Source organism: Pipistrellus kuhlii, unplaced genomic scaffold (genome assembly GCF_014108245.1).
Source record: "Pipistrellus kuhlii isolate mPipKuh1 unplaced genomic scaffold, mPipKuh1.p scaffold_m20_p_7, whole genome shotgun sequence".
Lineage (NCBI taxonomy): Eukaryota > Metazoa > Chordata > Mammalia > Chiroptera > Vespertilionidae > Pipistrellus > Pipistrellus kuhlii.
Genome location: NW_023425573.1, coordinates 52,028,207 through 52,051,916, shown reverse-complemented (window position 1 = coordinate 52,051,916; position 23,710 = coordinate 52,028,207). Strand labels below are relative to the sequence as shown.

The 23,710-nt window shown below is 36.0% G+C and overlaps 1 protein-coding gene across 3 annotated transcripts in view; it reads left to right on the top strand.

Annotated features, from left to right (window-relative positions):
- Nucleotides 1–23,710, top strand: part of GALNT13 (polypeptide N-acetylgalactosaminyltransferase 13) — a 446,823-nt gene that overhangs the window by 299,867 nt on the left and 123,246 nt on the right. For all 3 annotated transcript variants that reach the window (XM_045575393.1, XM_045575392.1, XM_036421744.2), the window contains exon 9: nt 5,600–5,780. In XM_045575393.1, the coding sequence (XP_045431349.1) occupies nt 5,600–5,780 (181 nt within the window). The remainder of the gene's footprint in view (nt 1–5,599; nt 5,781–23,710) is intronic.

The following is a 23,710-nucleotide window of genomic DNA, read 5'->3' as shown; positions in this document are numbered from 1 at the left end:
ATGCAATAACTCCTTAATAAATCTCTCCTATTAGTGCCATTCTGATCCATTCTTCACATAAAGGTTAAGTATTTTTATATGAGTCAGGTTGCCTTTGTCCTCATTAACAACGCTGTGAGGTAGGTTCTTCTAGTCTCACATTCTTACCTCAAACCTGAGGCACAGAAAACTGTGTTCACCCAACTAAGTGGCGGAGCTAGGATATGGTCTCAGGATCTAGAGCCTACACACTCATAATCCTCATGCTGTGTGCCTCCGTGGAATATTGCTGTTTTTATTTAGGCTATTTTAAAGCCTTTCTGGCAGAGGTAGTATATGTGTGGGAGGGGGTGAGGGGTTAAAGGCTAGTATTAAAAACAAGCAGCTGCATGAATTTGGCACAGCAGCTGTGAAATTAGAAACAATAGTAGCACTTGAACTGAGATTTCAAAGTTGAAGCTTATGAAGTTTATGAACCTTAATTAAAATGTCACTGATGCAGATGCCAAAAAACATGAAAAGAATAATGTATGTGAGTTAATTGTCTTCTAACTAGGAGAAGAAAATTAGGAAGATAATCAGATGAGCAATAGGCATTTTATATTTTGATTAATAACTCTCTCCATCATCAAAAGACTGTCATGAAAATATCTGGGAACAAGGACGAGTAACTAACTAGCTTCAGTCCTCTGTGGACGAAAGGACAGTCTGTATTTTGTACATGATCAAATGCACTTGAGACAGATACGATGTACAAATATTAATTTGTTAGAAGCCTAGAAAATAACAATCAGATATGCTCAATGATGCAGAATAATTTGGACATTATTTGTTCATGTTCTAATTCAGACATCATGTGCTCATGCGGAGGAGACACCGTGTTTTATTCAGTGTATACTCTGTTCAGACACTGTAAATTTTAGAGAACAAAATGTATTCTAATTGGAGACCAATTGACTATTTAAAAAAAAACAACACGCCTTACTTTACCTAATCTCCTAGACATTTTTATTATAATTCCAAAAAAGGCTTAAATAAAATATTTCTAAGAAGCAAGAATAACCTGATAATCTGTAGATGTTTGTTCCCCTGAACAACAACGATAGTTAAGTGAATATACCGATAACAATTTAGTTCTTCTTAGATGAAGTGTCAGGCACAGTGCTTGATACACAGAATCTCCTTGGGATCTTAGGAAGTGGTTAGTATTATTATCCGTATTTTCCAATGTGGAGATTAAGACTTAAGTAATTTCCACATGTACTAGTATACATAGATACTAAGTGACCGTCACTAGAACATTTCTATTTGCTTATTTCCAAACCCAAATTCTAAATGACTAGGTCATACTCTCTCTTCCTCTTTTTCTCCTTTCCTTCATCTCTTCCATCCTTCCAAAACATTTATTAAAGACACACTGAGGGAAATTATCCTGATAGGCACAGGGGACTTCACTCAGTTTGAATTCTTTTCACTTTAACATTGAGCTATATTATTTTCTGGGAACTGTATCTACCAAGTACATGGTAACTACCTGGGCAATATTTGATCAACTAAATGTTTTGTTTTTATATTAACTGGGTATTGTTGTGAACATATAACTCTAATTAATGCATAATATTATATATTCCTACCTTGATCTTTTTGTGTTCATGTAAATTTGGGGGAGAGACTCTACCTAGGAAATGCTACATGGATGTTTATCCCCACATTCTGTGTGCACAGATGGCAAGGGAAAAGTACTCACTTTGTTCCAGGAGTCAGTCGACTATGGCTCACAAGCAAATCACAGGCCAATATTTGCTGAGCTATGGAAGAGTTACCTCTACGTCTATTATCTCTCCTAAATGTGTTTAAGAATTGGCTCCATCTGTGAGATTCAAAATCAGTGACAGCTTTTTCCTCCGTCTTGTAAATCAACAACCACTATTGCATTATGCCAATACTTGCACACACTAAATCTCATTGCAAGTTAGGAAGATTACCAAAAATCAGCACTTTCATATATCCTCACCATTGCCTATTAGTAAGAAAAGAAGTGAAACCATTTAAACCTGCTTGTAAAAGATTTTAAACTAGATATTATTATTTTTGTGTGTGAGCATGTTTAGCAATAGAATCTGTAAATCTACAAATAAGGGTAGGGCCAAGAAATGGCAAAATGCAAATAAAGTATCCTCACTTTCACAAGCAGTGACAATCTGTATTTGCAAAAAGGAAAACTGAGAACCCTAAGGACAGTTGCCAATCACTAATTTATATACAATAGGGCTTACTGTATAGTCTGAGTTTAATGGGGTACAAACTTAAAATAGTTTTACTTTTTTTCTCCAGTCATTGTTTCATGCTCTGAAGAACACTTCTTTCCAATCCCAATGTCATTTGGAACAGATTCTGTAGCTTTTTGGTCACTGTAAGTTATTAAAAATACTAGTAATTTAAAGGTTTGGTTTCAAAAGCAATACATATCTCACATTCTCTTCTCTCCTAGGGCTCATGCTGATAGAAGTGCCTGGAAGGGTTTTCTGGGATGCTAGTCCCCCAAGGTATAGGATCAGATAGGAGGGCCAGGGGTCCTAACTGATACCATGTGTTATGATAGCTGCCTATTACTGTCTCTGTGTGGTTCCACTTGCTATTTGTGGCCACAAGCCATATGATAATAGGGCCAAAAGTCAGATAATCTAAGAGGGAGTCCACTATGTGTATATCAAGGGGAAAATTTGTGATTTTCTTTTTTTTTTAAATATATTTTATTGATTTTTTACAGAGAGGAAGGGAGAGAGATAGAGAGCTAGAAACGTCGATGAGAGAGAAACATCGACCAGCTGCCTCTTGCACACCCTCTTCTGGGGATGTGCCTACAACCAAGGTACATGCCCTTGACTGGAATCGAACCTGGGACCCTGCAGTCCACAGGCCGACGCTCTATCCACCGAGCCAAACCGGTTTCGGCGAAAATTTGTGACTTTCACCATGACACTTTTGGGGTAGCTACAGAAATAGGAAGCATTTCACAATGAATAAAAGAATGGATAAGAATGCCCTGGCCTGTGTTTCTCAGTGGTTAGAGCGTTGACCCTGGCATTGAAGGGTCTCAGGTCCAATTCAAAGTCAAGGACATGTACCTGGGTTGCAGTTAGATCCCCAGGCTGGTTGAGGCATATGTAGGAGGCAACCAATCAATGTTTCTCACATCAATGTTTCTGTCTCTCCTTTGTTTCTCTCCTCCTCCCCTCTTTTCCACTCTCTGAAAACAATGGGGGGAAAAATACCCTCAGGTGAAGATTAACAAACAAACAACAAAACAAAAAAACGAAAACAGAAACAAGAAACAAGAAAAATGGAGGATTGGAAACAACCTATATCAATACAAATCTTATGTTAATTTACAGTGACAGGAAACAGAAAAATTTTGAATGGAAATTTGAACAGAGGAACGGAGTTTTTGTTGTATTTAGTGATTTTAAAATTTTGTTTATATATTTTTAACCTATTTGAGAGATAAGACTTTTTAGGGGATACTACGTGAAGATAGATATAATGTAGTAATGAGGGAAATGATTTGTGTTTCAGGAGAAGATTAAGGGGAGGACCAAACCAGTTAAATCTTTAGGATAGATTTAAGGAATGTGATCTAGATTGTCAAGTACAAATTTATCTCTGGTGGGAGAAGAGTCAACTTCCTCCATTTCAATACTAGAGGAGAATGTAAAGATGTATGTGATTACAGAAAGGTTTATAGCCTCCATGCTAGAAAGATGAGAAAATTGCCAATTAATTAAATACTTTAATTAAGAATGCGCTATCTTGTATTTTGAGGGGAATGATAACTTTCATTCGTCTTTTATATTGCTTCATCGTTTCAGTGTTGGATTGTAACATCTTTTCTGTTAGCATTATACTCTTTAGACAGTTAGAAAATGAGAAAGGATAGCTGCTATATGTAACACTCAAAACATGGTTGATGAATATAACTTGTTATTTTGCATCTTTCATTTCCTGGTAAAAGTGAATATCTCATTCCACTGCCTAAGCCCAATAGCAGCACTCTTCTAAGACGAATATTAATTGAGGGACTAATTGGAAAAATGTTTTCTTTAAAGATAAGCAACTCTCCTTGAAATAAGAATGTTAGTTAAAATATAAAACCAGGTCATTTCAATTACATATAGCAATCACTATGACTTTATTTATTGGGATAAAAACTATATTACATATGTAATATGTATATGAAGTAAATATCTGAATGTATAGTGTATATATATATATATATATATTTCATATCTATATACTACATATCTATATAATATAATATCTGTCTATATTAAAACACACAAATATAACTTATGATTATACAATGTACAATAGTTGTATAGAAATAAATGTTTATGGGTACTTTACTTAATACATAGCCTCAATTTCACAGTAAGTCTAGGGTAACAAGAAATACATCCCATATGCCTTCCGATTGTTCATAATTTGAAAGGCGTGATAGTGGAGTAAACGACTGCTTACACTACAGTGCAAATATTTCTTCATAAAAACAGGTTTAAAATATAAAACACACATCCTATCTAATAAAGAGAGAATATGCTAATTGACCATCATGCTGTTTCAAAGATGGTGGCTCCCACAGCCAATAAGGAAAGAATATGCTAATTGACTGTCACACCCTCAAATATGGTGGCACCCACACCCACAAAATAGCAGTGCTCAGTCCCCTCAGCCCCCCAGCCTCCCAGGGCTGGCCCGAAGCTCAGGCAAGCTTCCAAGGGCAGCTGCATAGCCAATGCCCTCGTACAGGCAAGCTTCAGATGTCAGCTGCCCAGCCTCTTAGGGTAACCGAGACTCAGGTAACCAGGGCTGGCCAAGGCTTGTGCTGCTGGTAGTGTAGTGACAGTAGCAGAGGTGCGATGGGGCATCACCTTTCCCTGATCGCCGGGTTACCTCCTGCCTCTGAGGGCTCCAGGACTGTGAGAGGGGGGCAGGCCAGGCTGAGGGACCACCCTCCTCCAGTGCATGAATTTTCATGCACCAAGACTCTAGTATTAAATACTAAACAGAAATGTTCTTGGAGATAAGCTTTGAAGGATGCACAAATGTTGTGGCTATATAAAGGAATCCTAGCACATTTTAATAAGACTAATAACATATCCAAAGACAGGAGATATGGACAACTGAGAATTAATGGTCATTTAAAATTCCAGATGGATGCAGAATAATAGACTGATTTTCCTTAAAATCAAATTTAGTTATTGAACATGTATCTAATATGTACAAATTAATTCATTCACTGCAAATTTTGGATACCAAATACTATCCGTTAAATAGCAATTAGGTTAACTACTAGACACTAAAAAATAGGTAGTCTCATAAAGACACATAAAAATAATTGTCTTATTTCTATTATTGTGATGCTACAGTATTTAAATATATTAAGTAATTTCAAACTAGAATCTTTTGCCAAACCTTAGTGTATTAGTTCTACATGTGTTCATCCAATGTTTGCTTGAACCTTATAAGATCTGACAATTTTGCCTTAGCCTCAGCTGTTTCTCAGACAATATCACTGCATTATCTGCAATGACTATTCTACAACAATTGCTATTTTCCCCAGATCTGGCAATGTGGAGGCTCATTGGAGATTGTGACTTGCTCTCATGTGGGTCATGTTTTTCGGAAAGCAACTCCATACACTTTTCCTGGTGGCACCGGTCATGTCATCAACAAGAACAACAGGAGACTGGCAGAAGTGTGGATGGATGAATTTAAAGATTTCTTCTATATCATATCCCCAGGTAAACAATTCTGACAATTTTCATTCTCTGCAGGGGAAGATATAATTTTAAAGATGCTGAATATGTGTTTCATTATTGTTGCTATTCTACCTATTTAAATAAAATGTCATCACCATAATGTCGCAGAAAGTCGTGTTTGAGAAAGTCGTGTTTACTATGAAGTTAATTTTCAGCTAAGATGAGAAATACTGTACTGATCTCTGATACTGAAGTATCCTTTTTTCTTTGTTTCCTTCTTGGCATAAGCATTATATTAGAAAAATGGAGCAAACAGTACAAAGAGAGCTCTAAATTTAATTAACATGTATCAGGTCAATATAAGAAAATAATTTATTTTCAAGAAAAGGAAGCCTTTATTTTCTTGTTTCACATATAAAACTGACTGAGTTGGAAAGAAATTTTGATAATGTTTAAGTGGAGATGTTTTCTACTGCCTTATTTTCTTAAATAGCTGAGTAGGTTAAATGACCTACAGAAACAAGATAGAAAATGATGCAGATATTATTTTTTATTCTTAAATACTTTTTAATAACCATAAATTACTCATCAATAGGTATGTGAGAAAGCTTAATGGGGGCAATAAAATGTTATCCTAGTTTATTACAGAGAAAAATAGATATGGGAATGGAAGTAAATTTGGGCTATCACTGGATGATGACATGAGTAACTTTATTCTTTTATTTTTCTATATTTTCTAAATTTTTATTATAAAACATTATTAATTTTCCACATAAAACATAAATTAATTTTAGTAAACTATTAAAAAATTGAAAGTCATTACAAAAGGAAAAAGAGCCTTGTGAGAAAATCCCATTTCAGGATTGTGTGATTGTAACCAATTTTATTCTTTATAATTTTCTAGAATTTCTCCAGCCATCATGTTAATTATTATTTTTTTTAATTACTCTGAGATGTTACTTATTTTTTAAGGGGAAAAAAGAAGCATGAGAAGATGCAAATAAGAAAATGACACAGGTCTCGGAGACATCAAAGCATAAATTAATATAACAGGAATTCTCAAATACAATGATAAAGTTTAATGTTCTGTTTTGATAGTTTCTATGTAGGCCCTATGGTCATGAGTATCATTATAATGAAAACCATAAAAATAACAGAAATCTATGCCCACATCCTCTTTTCTATATTATAACCAACTAGAGGCTCTTGCAGCCCCAGCTTCGCCAGGAAGGTTGTTCAGCTGTCTGGTCTAATTAGTATATTATGCTTTTATTATTATAGATTATAGATTACATGGCTTAGACAAGCTTGTTTCATCTCTAGTTGACAGACTCTGATTTCTGAAAGTTGACATGAGGCTGTGAAACTCTTATAGATGTGAAAGGAGTAAGCAGGGTGAACTTTCCTATTAAGATCGAGCATTACGCTATAGAAAAGAAAAAATGAGGAATGCATGTGTAAATGTGTGATTAGGAAGGACTTTTTCCCCACACATTTTCAGGGGCTCTTCTGTGTCAAGCAGCTATTGCCGGATACACTATCTCATGCTTAAATGTATTTCCCTTTACAGTGGAAAGCCATTCCAGGTGTCCACAAACTTGAGTTCAGCAAGAGCATGTAAAATTCACAGCAAAGCAGTGGCATTTATACAACCTTTTCATTTTTTTATGATCCTTTTGAATATAAATCATTACTTGTAGAAATATGTAAGTTCAAACTGAAGGAAAGAGCGATGGAATAAAGAAATATGTGATGTGTGATTATATACTCCTTACATTTAGGAATATAAGTAATTGAAATAATTGTAAATATATGAATTAGATTCACTCTTGGTGAACAATTTTTGAAAAAGTGATGTGTAACTTTTTTGTATAATTTCTCATTGAGCAAAAAGGCAGATAAACAGTAGAGCCATTTCTGAAACTAATAAAATGACAAGCTTTAGAGTTTAAAAGGTGAAAAATAATAAAGCTTGCTGTCTGGAACTAATGATACCTTGTTACTCGATAGGGACTGTGTATTCTGGAACGTGTAGTTTTTACATTACAATAAATACCACTAGGAAAGTTATTGTTCTTATAAAACGGGCTCATTTAAACCCAGAAAGGTATCTTTGGAAAGCAGAGAAAGGGTATTGGGGGAATGTGCTGGAAGTATGTAGGAGTTTCCTGAGAGGCATTTATGCTTATGTATGTCTCAGTCACAGCATTGCCGAGCATGGAACCTGCCGCTGTAGTGTGAGAAGAGAGAAAATAAAAAATAAAAAAAAACAACATGAAACATTAAATTGCTTCTCAGTGGAAAAGGAAGAGTAGTAAGCTGGAAATTGGAGTTGGATGCTTAAAAGCAATTCTAGCCCTGGGCAGTTTTCAAATCATCGAAACACAGATAAAGTGGGTTGTATTGAAGCAGCCAGGGGTCTGTCATATGAATGGTGTCTAGCCATCTAGAGTGGATAACTATTCTCATCATTATCGATGGCTTCTGTTACTCTTACAATAAAATCTCAGATTTTTTTGCTATTGTCCAGAATTGTTGGGTTTCTATAATATTTTTTATCTCATTGGGTAACAGGTAAGTTTATAAAGAGGGAAGGTCATATGGGGGAGATTATAGGTACACATACACACACATTCATACTGAGAATGATATACTTTATTATAATAGTCACCAAGGGCCCGGTGCATGAATTCATGCACCAGTAGGATCCCACAGCCTGGCCTGTAGGATCAGGCCAAAATCAGCTTTCCGACATCCCACAAGGGGTCTTGGATTGCAAGAGGGTGCAGGCCAGACTGAGGGACACCACCAGTGCATGATGGGGGCCAGGGAGGGATGTGGAAGGTGGGCCAGCCAGGGTGGGACTGTGGGAGGGCTCCAGGGTGGGTCTGGCCTGTCTCACCCAGTCCTGATCAGCAGGACCCCGGCAGCAAGCTAACCTACCAGTCAGAGTGTCTTCCCTCTGATGGTCAGTGCATGTTATAGTGAGTGATTGAATGGCCTTAGCATATCATTAGCATATTATATTTTGTTTGGTTGAATGGAGGACCAGATGACTGGACACTTAGCATATTAGGCTTTTATTATATAGGATAGCACACACATTTTTATGAAGAACTCTAAAAAGTTTATACTGAATTCTGTTTAATTCTCCTGAACCACCTTGATATTCTGACTAAGGAAATTGTTCCTTTCTAGAAGCACCACCATGTACCAGTTTGTCCAACATTCTATACCAGGACTTCTCTGAATCTTATTTTCACTTATGTAGTTATTAAAGATGTAATTTTTAAGTACTGATCCATTATGAATTGAATTCTGACAACAACATTGCTTCCTTTCAATATGGTCTATAAGATATCCACTTTATTAGTTGGCTTCAGGGACACTTCAGCTCTGTCTCAAACTGGGTGTTCTTCCTTTCTAGAAAGTAGGTTATTTCTTGTAGTTTTGACACCATGGCCAATACATTATTACTCTGTATCATATTGTTTCATTTTTATTATTATCATTTCTATATCCAAAGTACTTCAGATGCATTTCCAGTGCTTAGTAATTTCCTGTTTGTGTATTACTTGGGGGGAAAAATAGGCTGAATAAGTCAAAGAATGAATGAATGAACGAATGAATGACAAAATGAATGAATAAATTATGAAAGGGAGCCACTTTATTGTTATTATTTAAATTCTCACATAAGGATATGTTTTTATTCATTTTTAGAGAGAGGAAGGGAGAAAGAGGGAGAGAAATCTATTGGTTGCCTCCTGTACACATGCCAACCAGGGATCAAAACCACAACCTAGTTGTGTTCCCTGATCAGGAATCAAACCTACAACCTTTTGGTGTATGGGCTGATGTTCCAACCAACTGAGCCACCTGGTCAGTGCAGGAGACACTTATTTTTTCCTTTCTACTGAATTCTTCATTGACATCTGGTCTATGTCAGGAAATCTCCTCATAAGACTTTCAGCAAATGAGAAGCCTTTATCCCACCTCTCTGAGCCAATTCCCGGTTAAGGACCCACTCACAAAAGAAAGGTGAAGGGTATTCTTCTTATATCTGGAATATTTTTCCTTTGAGTTTGCCATCAGAAAAGACCATTCCATTTGCTTACCCATGTTCTTAGGGTTTTATGATTCCACCATAATTAGAGGCATATACAGTAATATAACTTTTCAAAAATGTATCTTTATTATTGAAAATATCGGATCTAGTAATAATTAATGTCGTTTTTTAACATTCGTTTAAAATCTTGCTTGGCGTTGACTTGTATTGACATAACCTTCAAACACGTGGTATTTACAGAACGTGTGAAGTGCAATTAACAAGTTTTGCTTGAAAAAGTTTGTGTTTGGTTTGGTTTTTGTTGCAAAACTAGGGCTAAGAAGATGGCGGATGAAGAGCATATTCGGCACTGCATGCTTTACGAGTTCCAATTAGGAAGAAAAGCAAGTGAGGCTGCAAAAAACATCTGTAGTGCTCTTGGTCAAGATGCAGTTAGCGCCAGAAAATGCCAGCGTTGGTTTGAGAAATTTCGCGAGGGAAATTTTTCGTTAGATGACAAGAGTGGTCGAGGCCGTGTGTCCAATTTTGATCAAGAAGCTCTTCAAGCTCTTTTGGTGCAAAATCCTCAAATTACCCAACAAGAGCTTGCGACAACTTTAAATTGTTCACAAAAAACAATTTCCAATCAATTGCATGCACTTGGCAAAGTCCAAAAGTTTGGAAAATGGGTTCCTCATGAGTTGACCGACAACAGCCATAATCAAAGAGTCACAATTTGCTGTTCGCTCCTCTCTTGTCAAAACCGTTTGCCGTTTTTAGAGCAAATTGTTACCGGAGATGAACAATGGGTGCTGTATGTTAATTTGAAAAGGCGGCCTCAATGGTTGGACAAAAATGAGGCTCCACAGCCCACGCCAAAACCTGACTTGCATGCGAAAAAAGTGATGTTGTGTGTTTGGTGGAATTTTAAAGGAATTCTTCATTATGAACTTTTACCATCTAACCAAACCATTACAAGTGCAGTGTATAGTGCCCAATTGGAAAGGTTAGCCCAAGCTTTAAGAGAAAAAGAACCCGCACTGATTAATCAGAAGGGTGTAATTCTTCACCACGATAACACACGACCGCATACTGCAAGAATCACTGCTGAAAAACTGCACCAGTTGGAATGGGAAGTTCTCCCTCAACCTGCATATTCTCCTGATATTGCCCCTTCCGATTACCATTTGTTTTGTTCTTTGCAAAACTTTCTTCTTGGAAAAAAATTTAATAATGAAGAATGCCTCAAAAATGCATTGACCGAATTTTTTGCATCAAAATCACAAGAATTTTACAACAGAGGGATTAAAATGCTTCCTGAGCGTTGGGCACAAGTAGTAGAAAACAACAGCAACTATATTGTTGATTAAATTTTGTTGTATTGTTTAAATAAATTCGATTTAAACAAGTATTAGAAAACGATATTAATTATTACTAGATCTAATACTACAGATGTCCCTTTTTTGCCCCGTTAACCCCCTTCACCCCACAACCTTCCTCAGGCCTTTAACACACTATTATCTATGTCCATGGGTTATGCTTATATGCATATACTAGTAAGTTATTTAGTTAATCTCTTCCTACCCGCCCCCCTTCCCTCTGAGATTCATCAATTTTTTCCATGCTTCCGTCTCTGGATCTACTAGTATTTTGTTTCTCAGTTTATTTTGTTCATTAGATTCCATATATAAATGAGATCATGTGATACATGTCTTTCTCTGACTGGCTTATTTCACTTAGCACAATCATCTCCAGGGTCTTCATGCTGTCTCAGAGGTTAAGAGATCCTTCTTTTTTACAGCTACACAGCATTCCACATCTGTTTAGCCACTGATCTACTGATGGACACTTGGATTGTTTCCAAATCTTATCTATTGTGTATAGCACTACATCAAAATATAAAACTTCTGCACTCCAAAAGAAACCACCAACAAAATGAAAAGGGATCCCACTGTATGGGAGAACACGTTTGCCAATGATACATCTGATAAGGGGTTAATTCCCAAAAATATGTACAGAATTTATACATCTTAACAAAAGGAAGACAAACAAATTAAAAAATAAGCAAAGGACCTAAACACTTCTCCAAAGAGGAATACAGATAGCCAAGAGACTTATGAAAAAATGGTCAAAGTTACTCATCATCAGAGAGATGCAAATTAAGTGACAATGAAGTATCATCTCACAACTATGGAATGGCTACCATCAACAAATTATTGTAACAAACAAGTGCTGGCGAGGATGTAGAGAACAGGAAACACTTGTTACTCTGTTGATGGGAGTGCAGACTAGTGTGGCCACTATGGAATAATAGGATGACATTTCCTCAAAAATTTAAAAATGAACTGCCCTTTGACGAAAGATTCCACTTCTAAGAATATATCTTAAGAATCCCAATATACCAATCAGAACATATGCACCCTACAGTAATGTCATCTTACCTTCCAGAATTAATATAAAATCTAACAAGCACAAGTTAGACAGATAATAATGTTTTCTCATAGAGTAGCATAAGACTTCATAAACTTAAAATAAGATTATTTTCCACACATTGATTTTTATTTTTCTCAAGCCCCCCCATTAATTTAAAGTTAAAATGGTATATATAAAAATGTATGTGTGAATTAATTTTATCTGATTTTAAAAGTATATTTATTTACTCTATAGCATAATTGTTTTTGGCCTGTACACATGAGTCATTGGCAAAATTGGTAGAATTGGCATTGTCTAATTATGTCTCCTAGATGGTTCTTAGAATAAAGAGTAGAAATACTTCGAAATAGTGCTGAAGAGTATGTGCCCAACACTTGTTTAGTTTGATTCTGGGTTGTCTTTTTAAGAATGCAGATACTACGGCATCATAGCTGTTTTGTTTTTTTTTTTTAATTTAAAAAATCTTTATTGTTCAGATTATTATAATTGTTCCTCTTTTTCCCCCTATAGCTCCCCTCCCCCAGTTTCCTATCCCACCTTCTGCCCTCCCCCCTGACCACTGTCCTAATCCATAAGTGTACACTTTTTGTTCGGTCTCTTCCCGCACCACCCATGCCCCTTTTCCCCCGAGAATTGTCAGTCCACTCCCTTTCTATGCCCCTGATTCTGTTATATTCATCAGATTTTTTATTACTGTTCATCAGATTTTTTATTCCCTTGGTTTTTAGATTCACTTGTTGATAGATACTTATTTGTTGTTCATAATTTTTATATTTATCTTTTTCTTCTTCCTCTTCACATCATAGGTTTTTAAAGCCCCTTAGTCTTTTAAAAGAGTGAGGTAGATTTTACCACTAATTTGGCTGGCTCTTTCAGCTTAAGCTGATCCACTTGTTCTAGCAAATCCTCTGAAATGATGTGATGTGAGAAGACAACCACTCTTCACAGAACAGTCCAGGCTAAATGGCAACATTCTTCCCCTGTTGGTCACAGGTAAAAAGCTTAGTTTTAGTGTAGTCACACTAACCATATATTTGAAATGCTGGCTGTTCTATAAATGCATATTGATTTTCTTTCTTTGGGGAGGTCGATTTCTAAATGTATATCAATCAACATGGAGATTAGAAGCAGCTGTTCTTATATAACCTCCCACTTGTGCTCTTGTTTTGAGGGGGAAAAAAGATAATAAAATTTAAAGACTCCCAAAACATACGTTGAAGGATATTTATGTGTAACTAGGAAAGCAGCATATTTTCTTTTGGCAATATTGTAGTGTTTTGATCTGTATTCCAGGTAAATAGAAAGCACATATTTGCAGAAGGATCCTTGAACTTGTTTTGAAGGTTAACTGTCTATTTGTTAACCTTTTAAAATCTTTGGACAATCTTCTCATTAATGGTGGTCTTTGTTAGCAGCATCTTTGGATCCTTATTAGCATCAAAGGCTTATATTCATTTCTGTCTCTTGAAATTTGTATCTTTAAAATACAAATATTTTTCAGCATGTGAATTTTTAAAGCTACAGTATTTAATAACCAACACTTTGAGTGTAGGGCCTAATTTTGTTTTACGAGTTATAGAACTGTGCTTTCAAGATGATTTAATAAGCACAGGTTTTGATGTTTCCTGCAAAATATGTGACATGCACATTTTTTAAATAATTTAAGGATATCAGTTTTTGCTTGGGCTAACATGAAATCATCTGAAAAGAGTACAGCACTTCTGAAAGAAAACTACATTTGTACCTATGAATTTTGAATTTTTATTTTTAACAAATGCTTTTTCAGCAGCACATACCACGGTATCACTGAATGAATACAATATTATGAGGTGAAGATTCTAAATTATTTTGCTGTACTATTTTGTAAAAACACATAATCTTTTTTACCTGTGTGATATCTTGAAATGTTAAAATAAGGGATGTCAGCTATATTCAGCATTGTTGGTGTAATGAATAGACAATTGCTTTTCCTTGCTTCTGTCAATCAAACACTTTTGAATTCTTTAATGCATTGTGTCCATTTTTATTGGTATTTATGGATATTTATTTGTATTTTTATTTCTGTGATATGTGTCTGCACTCCGTAGATGGGGGATATAAACACAAATAAGATGTTGTCTTTGCTTTTAAAGAGTGAACTCTTGGTTTGGGGCTGGGCGGGGGTTGGGAGTAGGCCAGAAGGGGTCAAAGGGGGAAACAGGGAAATATATAATACTTTCAACAAATAAAGCTTCAAAAAATAAAAAAGTGAACTCTCTACATCATCACAATTAACTAGTTTAAGTGAAAAATAAAATTAAGTGTATAATACATGGGGAGCATGCTGCCAAAATTAAAAGAGATACTTAATGTGAACTACCTACGTTTTCCTTGATTCCTACTTCCCAGCCATGAACTCAAAGTCAAATGAGTCTTCAAGTCCTTTCTATTCTGCCTGCTAAGTTCTCTCAAATCCATTCAATTATCCCTATTCTCAGCCTCTTCCTGCATCCAGATAACCTCCGGACTGCTCTGATGGCTCCTCTACCTAAAAACCTGCCCACATTTCACCCACCCCTATGCTGCTGCCCAAGAACCTTCCTAAAGAAAATGTCTGTTGATCTCTCACTTACCTAACAACATTTTAATGATTTCACACAAAGTCAAAAGTCTGTGGGACCGGTTCCTTTCCCAGTTTTTCAGCTGCAGCATTTCACACACCAAAGCTCAATCCTGCTGTCTTCTGCTTTTAGGTTTTTGCATATGTGTAAAACAGTATGAGTTAATAAATGCTGCTACCTCTGCGTGAGATACCTTCATCTTCCACCTGCATTAATCATTCATGTGTCAAGTTTGGTGTAATTTCCCCAGGAACTCCAATGGCTCCCTGCTGTTCTCCCATTGTAGCATTTACACATAGTTAAAGTATTCCTTTCTTCCACTAATCTATGTGACTAATGTAACTACATGTTATTTATCTATTGGGCTTTTGTTTTTAGAGTTCATTGTGTTCAAACCTGTTTCTCTTTTATTACATATGATGGAGGCAAATACAATATAAATGTCAATCACCATCAATATCCCATTCCCTAAAATTGCTGTATACCATTCACATTCTTCTCTTATGTATTTGTACACATAGATATACACACAAATATAAATAAATAATATTATATAATAGGTACTGTTTAGCTTTCCTTTCTCTTAACTTGTCTTGCAGTGTTGCATATATATAATTCACATAGGTTTGTATAATTCCACTTTGCAGCTAAATAGATTTATAGTGCATAGATGTATCAACACATATTTATCCATATCAGTATTGACAAGCATTAGGTTCAGTTGTCTGCTATTGTAAGATATTACAGAAATATTTCTTGAAACCACTTTGTGAACCTGAAAGGATATTTCTAAAGAATAGTAAGCATTGAGAAAGAGAGCTAGCCAATTTGGCTCAGTGGAAAGAGTGTTAGCCTGAGGACTGAAGGGTTCCAGATTTGATTCCAGTCAAGAGCATAAAAATCGATGTGTCTCTCTCACATCGATGTTTCTCTCTCTCTCTCTTTCTCTTCCCCTAATGTACACTCTCTGAAAATCAATTGGAAAATATCCTTGGATGAGGATTAACAAGAAAGAGCTCTAGTGGCATACTGCTTGGGTTGGTTCAAATCCTGGCTCCATGTAACCCCATACTTAACATCTCTGAACTGAGTTACTTTACTACAAAATTGCTATTATAATAATAGGGCCTTCTACATAAGGTTTTTAATACTTAAATGAAAAATTATATATAAAGCACTTATAATAATTGCTGGCAAATATTAAACACTAAATTTGTTATATATTTCTATTATTAGCTAGATTTATTCATAGACGTAGATTTATTGGATCAATGCATAGTCACACAAATATTATGGTAGCTATTTTCAGTATTTCCACCTAAAAAGAATGTAACCATTACCAATACCAGTAACAGTGCTTGAGCACTTATAGTATACTATCAACATTCTAGATTATTGGTCCTTTTAATTTTTGCATACATATGTGTGTGCATATATGCATATGTTTATTTATATTTGCATATATATCTTGTTTCCTTTATTATATTCCTACTAGGTATGCCATTTGGATTTCTTCTTTTCCTTTGTATTCTCTATTCATTTTACTGTTGCATAATTTTTGCTCCTCTTTTATATATATTGATATCTCTTTTAACTCTAGATACACAAAATGATATCTTAAAAAGAAGTTAGCTGTTGAAGCAAAATATATCAATCTTAGCCTTTATGACTTTTGGGGTTTACTTTTTGGTAAAACAGTTTATTTTTTAGTTTTCCTAACCTAGCATATTTAAAGTGCCCAGAAATATTTGGTGAATGATTTAGGTTTCAGTTTAATAAAATGCTTTAATAAGAACTCAGTGTTCTTTCTGAATACTCAGGAAAAAAACATGAACAGAATTTCAGAATCACATAACCCTTCCTCAGGAAAAGTATTATTATCTCCATCTATGGATCATAAATAAAAGTATCAACTATAACAGTTAAATTTTTAATAAATCTATTAATGTGATCATATCACTCCCCATTACAGTAATTCTTTCTAAGTATCTTGAATGCATTTATGCTCCATAAAGCTGATAAGCAGATGGTATCAATAACAGTTATTGAATGTTAAAAAATATTGAATTTGAACAGTAAGGAGTAGTCATTGTATCTTCAAAGGTTTTTTTTTTATTAGAAATTCAGCAGCTATTTCAGATAAAACCTCTCAAATAATCTTATCATTATCAAATCTGGTTAGTTTTAAAGTATTTCCAGAGTGAGTAAATATAACAAGTTTTTGTATAGATTTATTCACAGAATAATCACCATCTTCTAGGATTTAGATACCAAAATTATACAAACATTTAGTTTTTGCTTCTCCCTCACACAAAAGCATGCATAACTCTAGTGTAACCATTGTGCATGTACAAATAATGCAATATTCTTATATTTCCAATTAGTACACTCTACTTAATTGGATTGCATTTGTCTTAATTAATTGTATTGTTTTAAGGCTGTGGAAAGTAAGAATTTTTAATGTTCTTCAAATCGGTGCAAATGATCAAAAACAGTTGTATAAGGTGCATGGATTTTTACTGTCAGGAGTTGGCTGAGTTTTTATTTGATACAAGAATATTAAATATGAATAAAACATGACTTAGGTACATATAAAGGCTTTACCATACCTATATTCATCTTGTCACTTATTTTTCAGAGTGCCCCCATTTTATTATTTAATTTTAGCATAATTAAAACTGAACAGCTTAAGAATTATATAACTAATTATATGAAATTTCAGTTCTGATTCTTAATTGAATTGAATGGATCAGTCTGACTCTTAGCAGCCCTCATCTACATAAAATGATTGGTGGTCAGGTGGTGACACATGATTGCAGATTTCTTATTTCTAATACTTTGAGGCTAAGTCTTTAGTATTAGGTGTTCTGGTGGATCATCTTTGCCTGATTTCTATGCTACACTCATCTTTTAGCGATTTTAAATAAAGTATATGTCAATTTCCAGAATTTTATTTACTTACACAATCTCTTAGAAAGGTGAGTAGGGTCCAGGATAACTCTTACAGAACTAGCAAACCCAATATTTTGTAGATAGAATGATATAAGGAAGATTAAATTTCCCAGATATGTTAAATTTAGGCTCTTTAAAACGGACCCTTGCAAAATCAAAACAAAGCAACAAAATTAACCTCACAGTGCTACTAGAAATCAAACTTAAAGACAGATTACCTCAGCATTCATCCTATTTTTATTCCTTATCTTTACCCAATGGTATTATAAATTGAAGAGAGGTTTTCAGTAAATCCCTAGTAGGAAGGAAGGCTGGACAATGGATATAGGCCAGGATAAAAAGGTACATCAGGTAGACAGGATGAGGGCTTTGCAAAGGGAAGGAGAAACAATTTCTGCAAGGTAGGATGTCTGTTTAACAAATATATTTTTTGCATAATTTTATCAGAAGAAGTGTAATATGCAGTAGTTACTATTAGTGTGGAATTATTATGCTTAAAAATAGATATCCACCATTTTGATAACTGTCTGCCTATGATCCCCTGATGTGAGAGTGCTGTGTGAGACCATGTGCACAAATACACATAGAATCATTAACACATGGTTATATAGATATGAATGGGATGATTCAGCAGCACTCATAAGGAAGAATATCTTTCTCTGACTCAGTACTCTTAAATTGGGGCAAGGCACAGGGGCAAGAGCCAAAACAGAGAGGACAAGAGTCTTGCTCTTAGAAACCAGGAGAACAATTAAGTAGGACTATAACTGGTATTAGTGACAGCTCTAGTTGGAAGGACTCTGACTTAGGTTAGGAAGCAGTTTTAGAATTGTTAATACCATTTTATCTCTGTCTTTTAGTTCTTCATACTTTTATCCTTGATCCCTTCTCTTTAACATTTGTGGTAGTCAGTTCTTAAAGCAAAAATATTTTATTATATCCCATAATTCTTTGGATTAGATGTTCAGGCAGGGCTCAGCAGGGTGATTCCTCTGCTCCATATGGCATTGGCTGAAGTCACTCAGTGGTATTCATCTGGCAGATGGGCCAGTCTGAAGAGTTCAAGGTGTTTTCTCTTGCATATTTGATACCTTGCTATGAAGGCTGAAAGGCTGGGTGGGCTGAGCAGAAATGATCAACTGAAATGCTTGTCTCTGGGTACACAGGTAATTTCAAGGAAGCTGTCTTCCCTTAGAGCAAATGTTTCAAGTGGCATAAGTAAAACCTGCAAGGATTCTTATGAGAATCCCAGCATATCCATTAGCCACATTCTATTAGCTAAGGCAAATCATTAAGACAAACTTAGAATCAAGGCAGGGGATTTAGACCCAATGCTACAAAGGAAGAAATAGCACAGTATTTGTGACTATTTTTATCATAATGTTCCCCCTGAATTTTGGGTAAAGAGAGTTTAGTTAATCATACTTTTTGGTTCATGGCTATGACTTCTTTATTTTCCCATGATAGGCAACCATTCCAAGTTGCTCAATATGCATATTTCATTTTAACACTTTATTGAAAAATGTATATTGTTTGGGTTTATTTTTAATTAGCATAAATAGTTTTGAGTTTTCCTTTTTTTTTTTTTTCCTTCTCTTTATAACCCAAACATTAGGGTTTTAACACCCATTCCTGGTTTCTAAATATACATCTACATGCTGCATAGTTCTCCATGATGGCCATCTGCTGCAGCTTAACTATTCACCCTCTCTGCGATGGGTACTCAAAGCAGCTCCAACTCCCTAACACCATTAATTTATTAGTTTCTGATTATTTGATTAACAAATAATATCAGATATTTTCTTTGTGTTAGGTACTCTAGATGCTAGCAACACATATGCTCTCATGGACTTATATAAGAACTAAAGGCCCAGTGCATGAATTTGTGCACAGGTAGGGTCCCTCAGCCTGGCCAGCGATCAAGACCTATCAGGGGGCCAGCTGGCCAGGGCGAGGGGCTGTGCAAGGTTGGCCAGCCAGCCAGGAGGTGGGGCTACAGGAGGTTGGCTGTGGGAGCACACTGATTACCAAGGGGCAGCTCCTGTGTTGAGCATCTTCCCCCTGGTAGTCAGTGTGTATCACAGCTACTGGTTGACCAGTCATTCTGGTTGTTCCAGTTGTTCAGTTGTAATGGTTGTTTAGTCTTTTATATAGATAGATACAAGACCAGTGCTCTAACCCCTGAGCTATGGAGCCTTACCTGATTGATAGATAGATAAATAAATGATAGATAGATAGATAGATAGAAGTAATAAGTTACACCCAAAATCAAAATTTCTGGGCATAGAATTTTATAAGATGGTTTTGCAGAATCACAGCAAGTACCATATTTTCCAGCGTATAAGACGACCCCCTAATTTTACAGTTAAAACATAGGTTTAGGCCTATATTCACTGTATAAGACTACCCCCCACTTCAAAGAAAAGACTTACTTTGCCATCAAGGTCTGCAGGTAATTTTTGTGCAATTTTGGTCTTTTGCCCCCGATTTTCGGTTGACTTTTTTTCGTTTCAAAAGTCATCTTATACGCCGGAAAATACAGGCTATCTTCTCTCAGGTGCTTGTTAACTTTGTCCATGGGTTTTTCATTAAGCAGGATTCATTTTCTTTATTTTAAATGCTTTTAAAATGTTAAATGTGTAATATTTTTACATAGTTCAAAAATAAAAATGATATAACAAGGCCTCTGTAGAGAATCTTCATCCAAACCCATTTTCACCTCTTCCATTTCTCTCCCATACTTTGCATGTTAATTTCTCCTGTATTTTCCAAGAGAAAGCTTTGATTTTGATGGTGTTAAATTTATTGACTTTTCTGCCTTCTGGTTTGTGCTCTTGAAGTTTTTTAGAAAAATATTTTAATACTTTTCTAGTTATTCTTCTCTTTAATATTTTGGTTCTTTAACATTTTCTTATTATGAGATATTTTATTGCCTTAAATATTCTAAATTATATCTTGTTCGTACTAACTTTAAAATCATATGCAAGGGATACCAAGTTTACTAATTTTTTAAATAGAATCTGATCTTTGACCTCTGGAGGTTATGAGCAGAGCAGTACATGAAGATTTTTGTGTTTTTATTGTGCTATATTTAAACGAGAAGTTTGAGAAGCTCTCAAAATGACTTGGCAAATGCTACCAGCCTTTTCTATGCAGCTCTGCTCTGTGCAGATAAAATCTATTGATCTTATAACGTTCTGGAGGGAAGGAACAAATCCTCTTCTAAGTTCCACGTTTAAGGGCTTAAACTAGGGTGGCCACAAGAAAGAAGGCAGGTTGCAGAGAAGGTAGGGAGGACCAGTGGGGCAATACTGACCCGGAATCAGAATAGGTGGGCATGGACATAGTTGTTCTGGTTCACAGAGAAAAGAGGAGCCCACCAGTTGTAACTGAGAGAACCTGTGTCTGGCTGCTCCTGACAGTGGTGTGGTCACTGGGGACTAGCAAGTAGGACAAGTAGGTAAGAATCCTTCAGCCCTGCCATAGTGCTCTGGACAGGACCTCTAGAAGCCATAGGTGCTTTCCTATGAAGAAACTCAACCTTATTTGTGAGCTGCTTCCCCCTGTTAAAAGTGTTTGCCTCATCTTCATTTCTGTCTCCTTATGGCACCATATCTCCCTGAGTCCTGAACCTGGAGGCAAGGTTCCACTGTACTGAGAACCTCCAACACCTCATCTCTATGAGGCTGCGCACTGGGCATCCCAGCTCCCTGTGGAGGTGGCTGGGTGGGAAAACCATAAGTGCTTTCAACTAGGGAGCCTGGGCCAATTAAATAGGAGCAGCCTCATCTCTGCATCTTCCTCAAAAAATGAGTGAGCCCGGCCAGCCTCCCAGGAGGACAGCAAGGTACCACCTCAGGGCTCGTGGCCATCCCAGAAAAGAAGGTTTTGCTCCTACCCTTTAATGTGAAACATTTATTCAAGTCCCCCTTGATGTACCAGTCTTGGGTATTTTTATGATAGCAGCCTGAACTAAGATAGCAATGTACTAACACCTGCATTTTAAAAAGACCTCTGGTGACTTTTGTTCATGTTAAAGTTTGAGTCAGTAATTCAGTCTCATTTTTTCTCTCCTCTGGTTGACCCCTTGTTTCCTCTGGCCCCTGTAATAGATGCACAGATTTGTTGTTTTTCTCCTCAACATTTAATCTCTTAATTCTAAAGTCACTAAGCTTTATAATATGATTGTTCGATACAGGAAGAGATTCCAGTTAATAACAATAATAATATTGCAAGATTCCATGTTAAATTTGAATGTCAAGCCCATGTTCCTTTATATATTCACAGGAATATATAAAGGAACATGGGGTGAATCCTGGAAGGGAATAGATCTTACTACAAATGGCACCAGGATTTAAACTTTACCACTTAGGAATGTTGTGAGTTACATTTTTTTTTTTAATCCAAACTTGGTGTCCCCATATTTAGATATTTAAATTTATTCAATAACCTTGTGTAATTTATTTTTAAAATTAGGTGTTTCCTTTCAATTATATGTAATTATGCATATGTCACCCTTTTTTGTTTTACTTTTCCAAGTGGTATATAAATATGTTAGTCATATATAGATCATCTGTGATTAACTCACTCTCAAACGCTGTGGTTTTCCCACTGTGGTCTCAACAAGCAGAAAGAGCATCACCTGAGAACTTATCCTACACTGAGGGTAGGGCCGGGAATTGTGTTTACTGAGCCTCCAGGTGATTCTAATGAACATTAAAGAGGAGAAACACTATTGTAACCCTTTCTGGTCAACGTGTTCCAAGTGGCATTGTCATTATCTGTGCTTATTAGCACAGTCTCAGGCCACACTCACTATAATGAACTGAATGTATATGTCCCTCTCAAAATTCCCAAGTTGAAATCCTAATCTCCAATGTGATGGTATTAAGAGAAGGGGCCTTTGGGAGATTATGAGGTCATGAGGTCATGGGGGTGGAGCCCTCATAAGTGAGATTAGTGCCCTTATAAAAGGGAAGTCGGAGAGCTTCCTCGCTTTTTGCCACTTGAAGACACAGTGAACCTGGAAGAGGGTTTTTACTAGACCATACTGGCACCCTGATCTCAGCCTTCTAGCCTCCATAACGGTGAGAAAATATTTCTGTGTTTACAAGCCAGACTCACTCCCCATACCCTGTAGTCTATGGTACTTTGTTATAGTAGCTCAAACTAAAACACCAACATTTTTAAACAAGATCTCTGGTGATTCTGGGTCATGTTTGAAAAACAATGAAGTCTAATAAATATTCAGTCTCATTTCTTGTCTCCTCTGGTTTGCTCTCCTGTTTCCCTCTGTCTCCTGCAATAGATGCAATTGTTTTCCAACATTGAGCCCCTTAATTCTATTGTAAAATCAAGTCACTAAGCTTTATAGTATGATTACTCCATACATAGATTGTAGCCTACTCCCCTGTCCCCCAAAATACAAGATTCCCTGTTAAATCTGAATATCAGATAAATGACAAATAATATTTAATGTATGTCCCATGTAATGATACTTGGGATATGTTTATACTAAGAAATTGTTTCATCATCTGAAATTCAAATTTAACTGGATATTCTCTATTTTTATTTGCTACGGTACATATGGCAACTCTACACATAATCAAAATCCCCTACTTGTAGAACTAGTAATTTCTGTCAGCATCAATGTGAATATTTACTAAAACAGCCATATCTTTTTACATTACAATTCTAAATATGTCCCCCCCCCACACACACACACACACCAAGAAACTGAAGATGAAATTCTGGTCTCTACTCTTTATACCTGATCTCTACTCTGTATACCCCCAAAAGATACAATTAGTTCCTTAAATAGGAACTGGCCTTGAGATACAAAACACCTGTCTAAGACCTGTCAGAAGAAAAGACTTCAAAAACAAAACATTTGGGGGGGGGGGGGGGGGGGAGCCGGGACTGGTTTGGCTCAGTGGATAGAG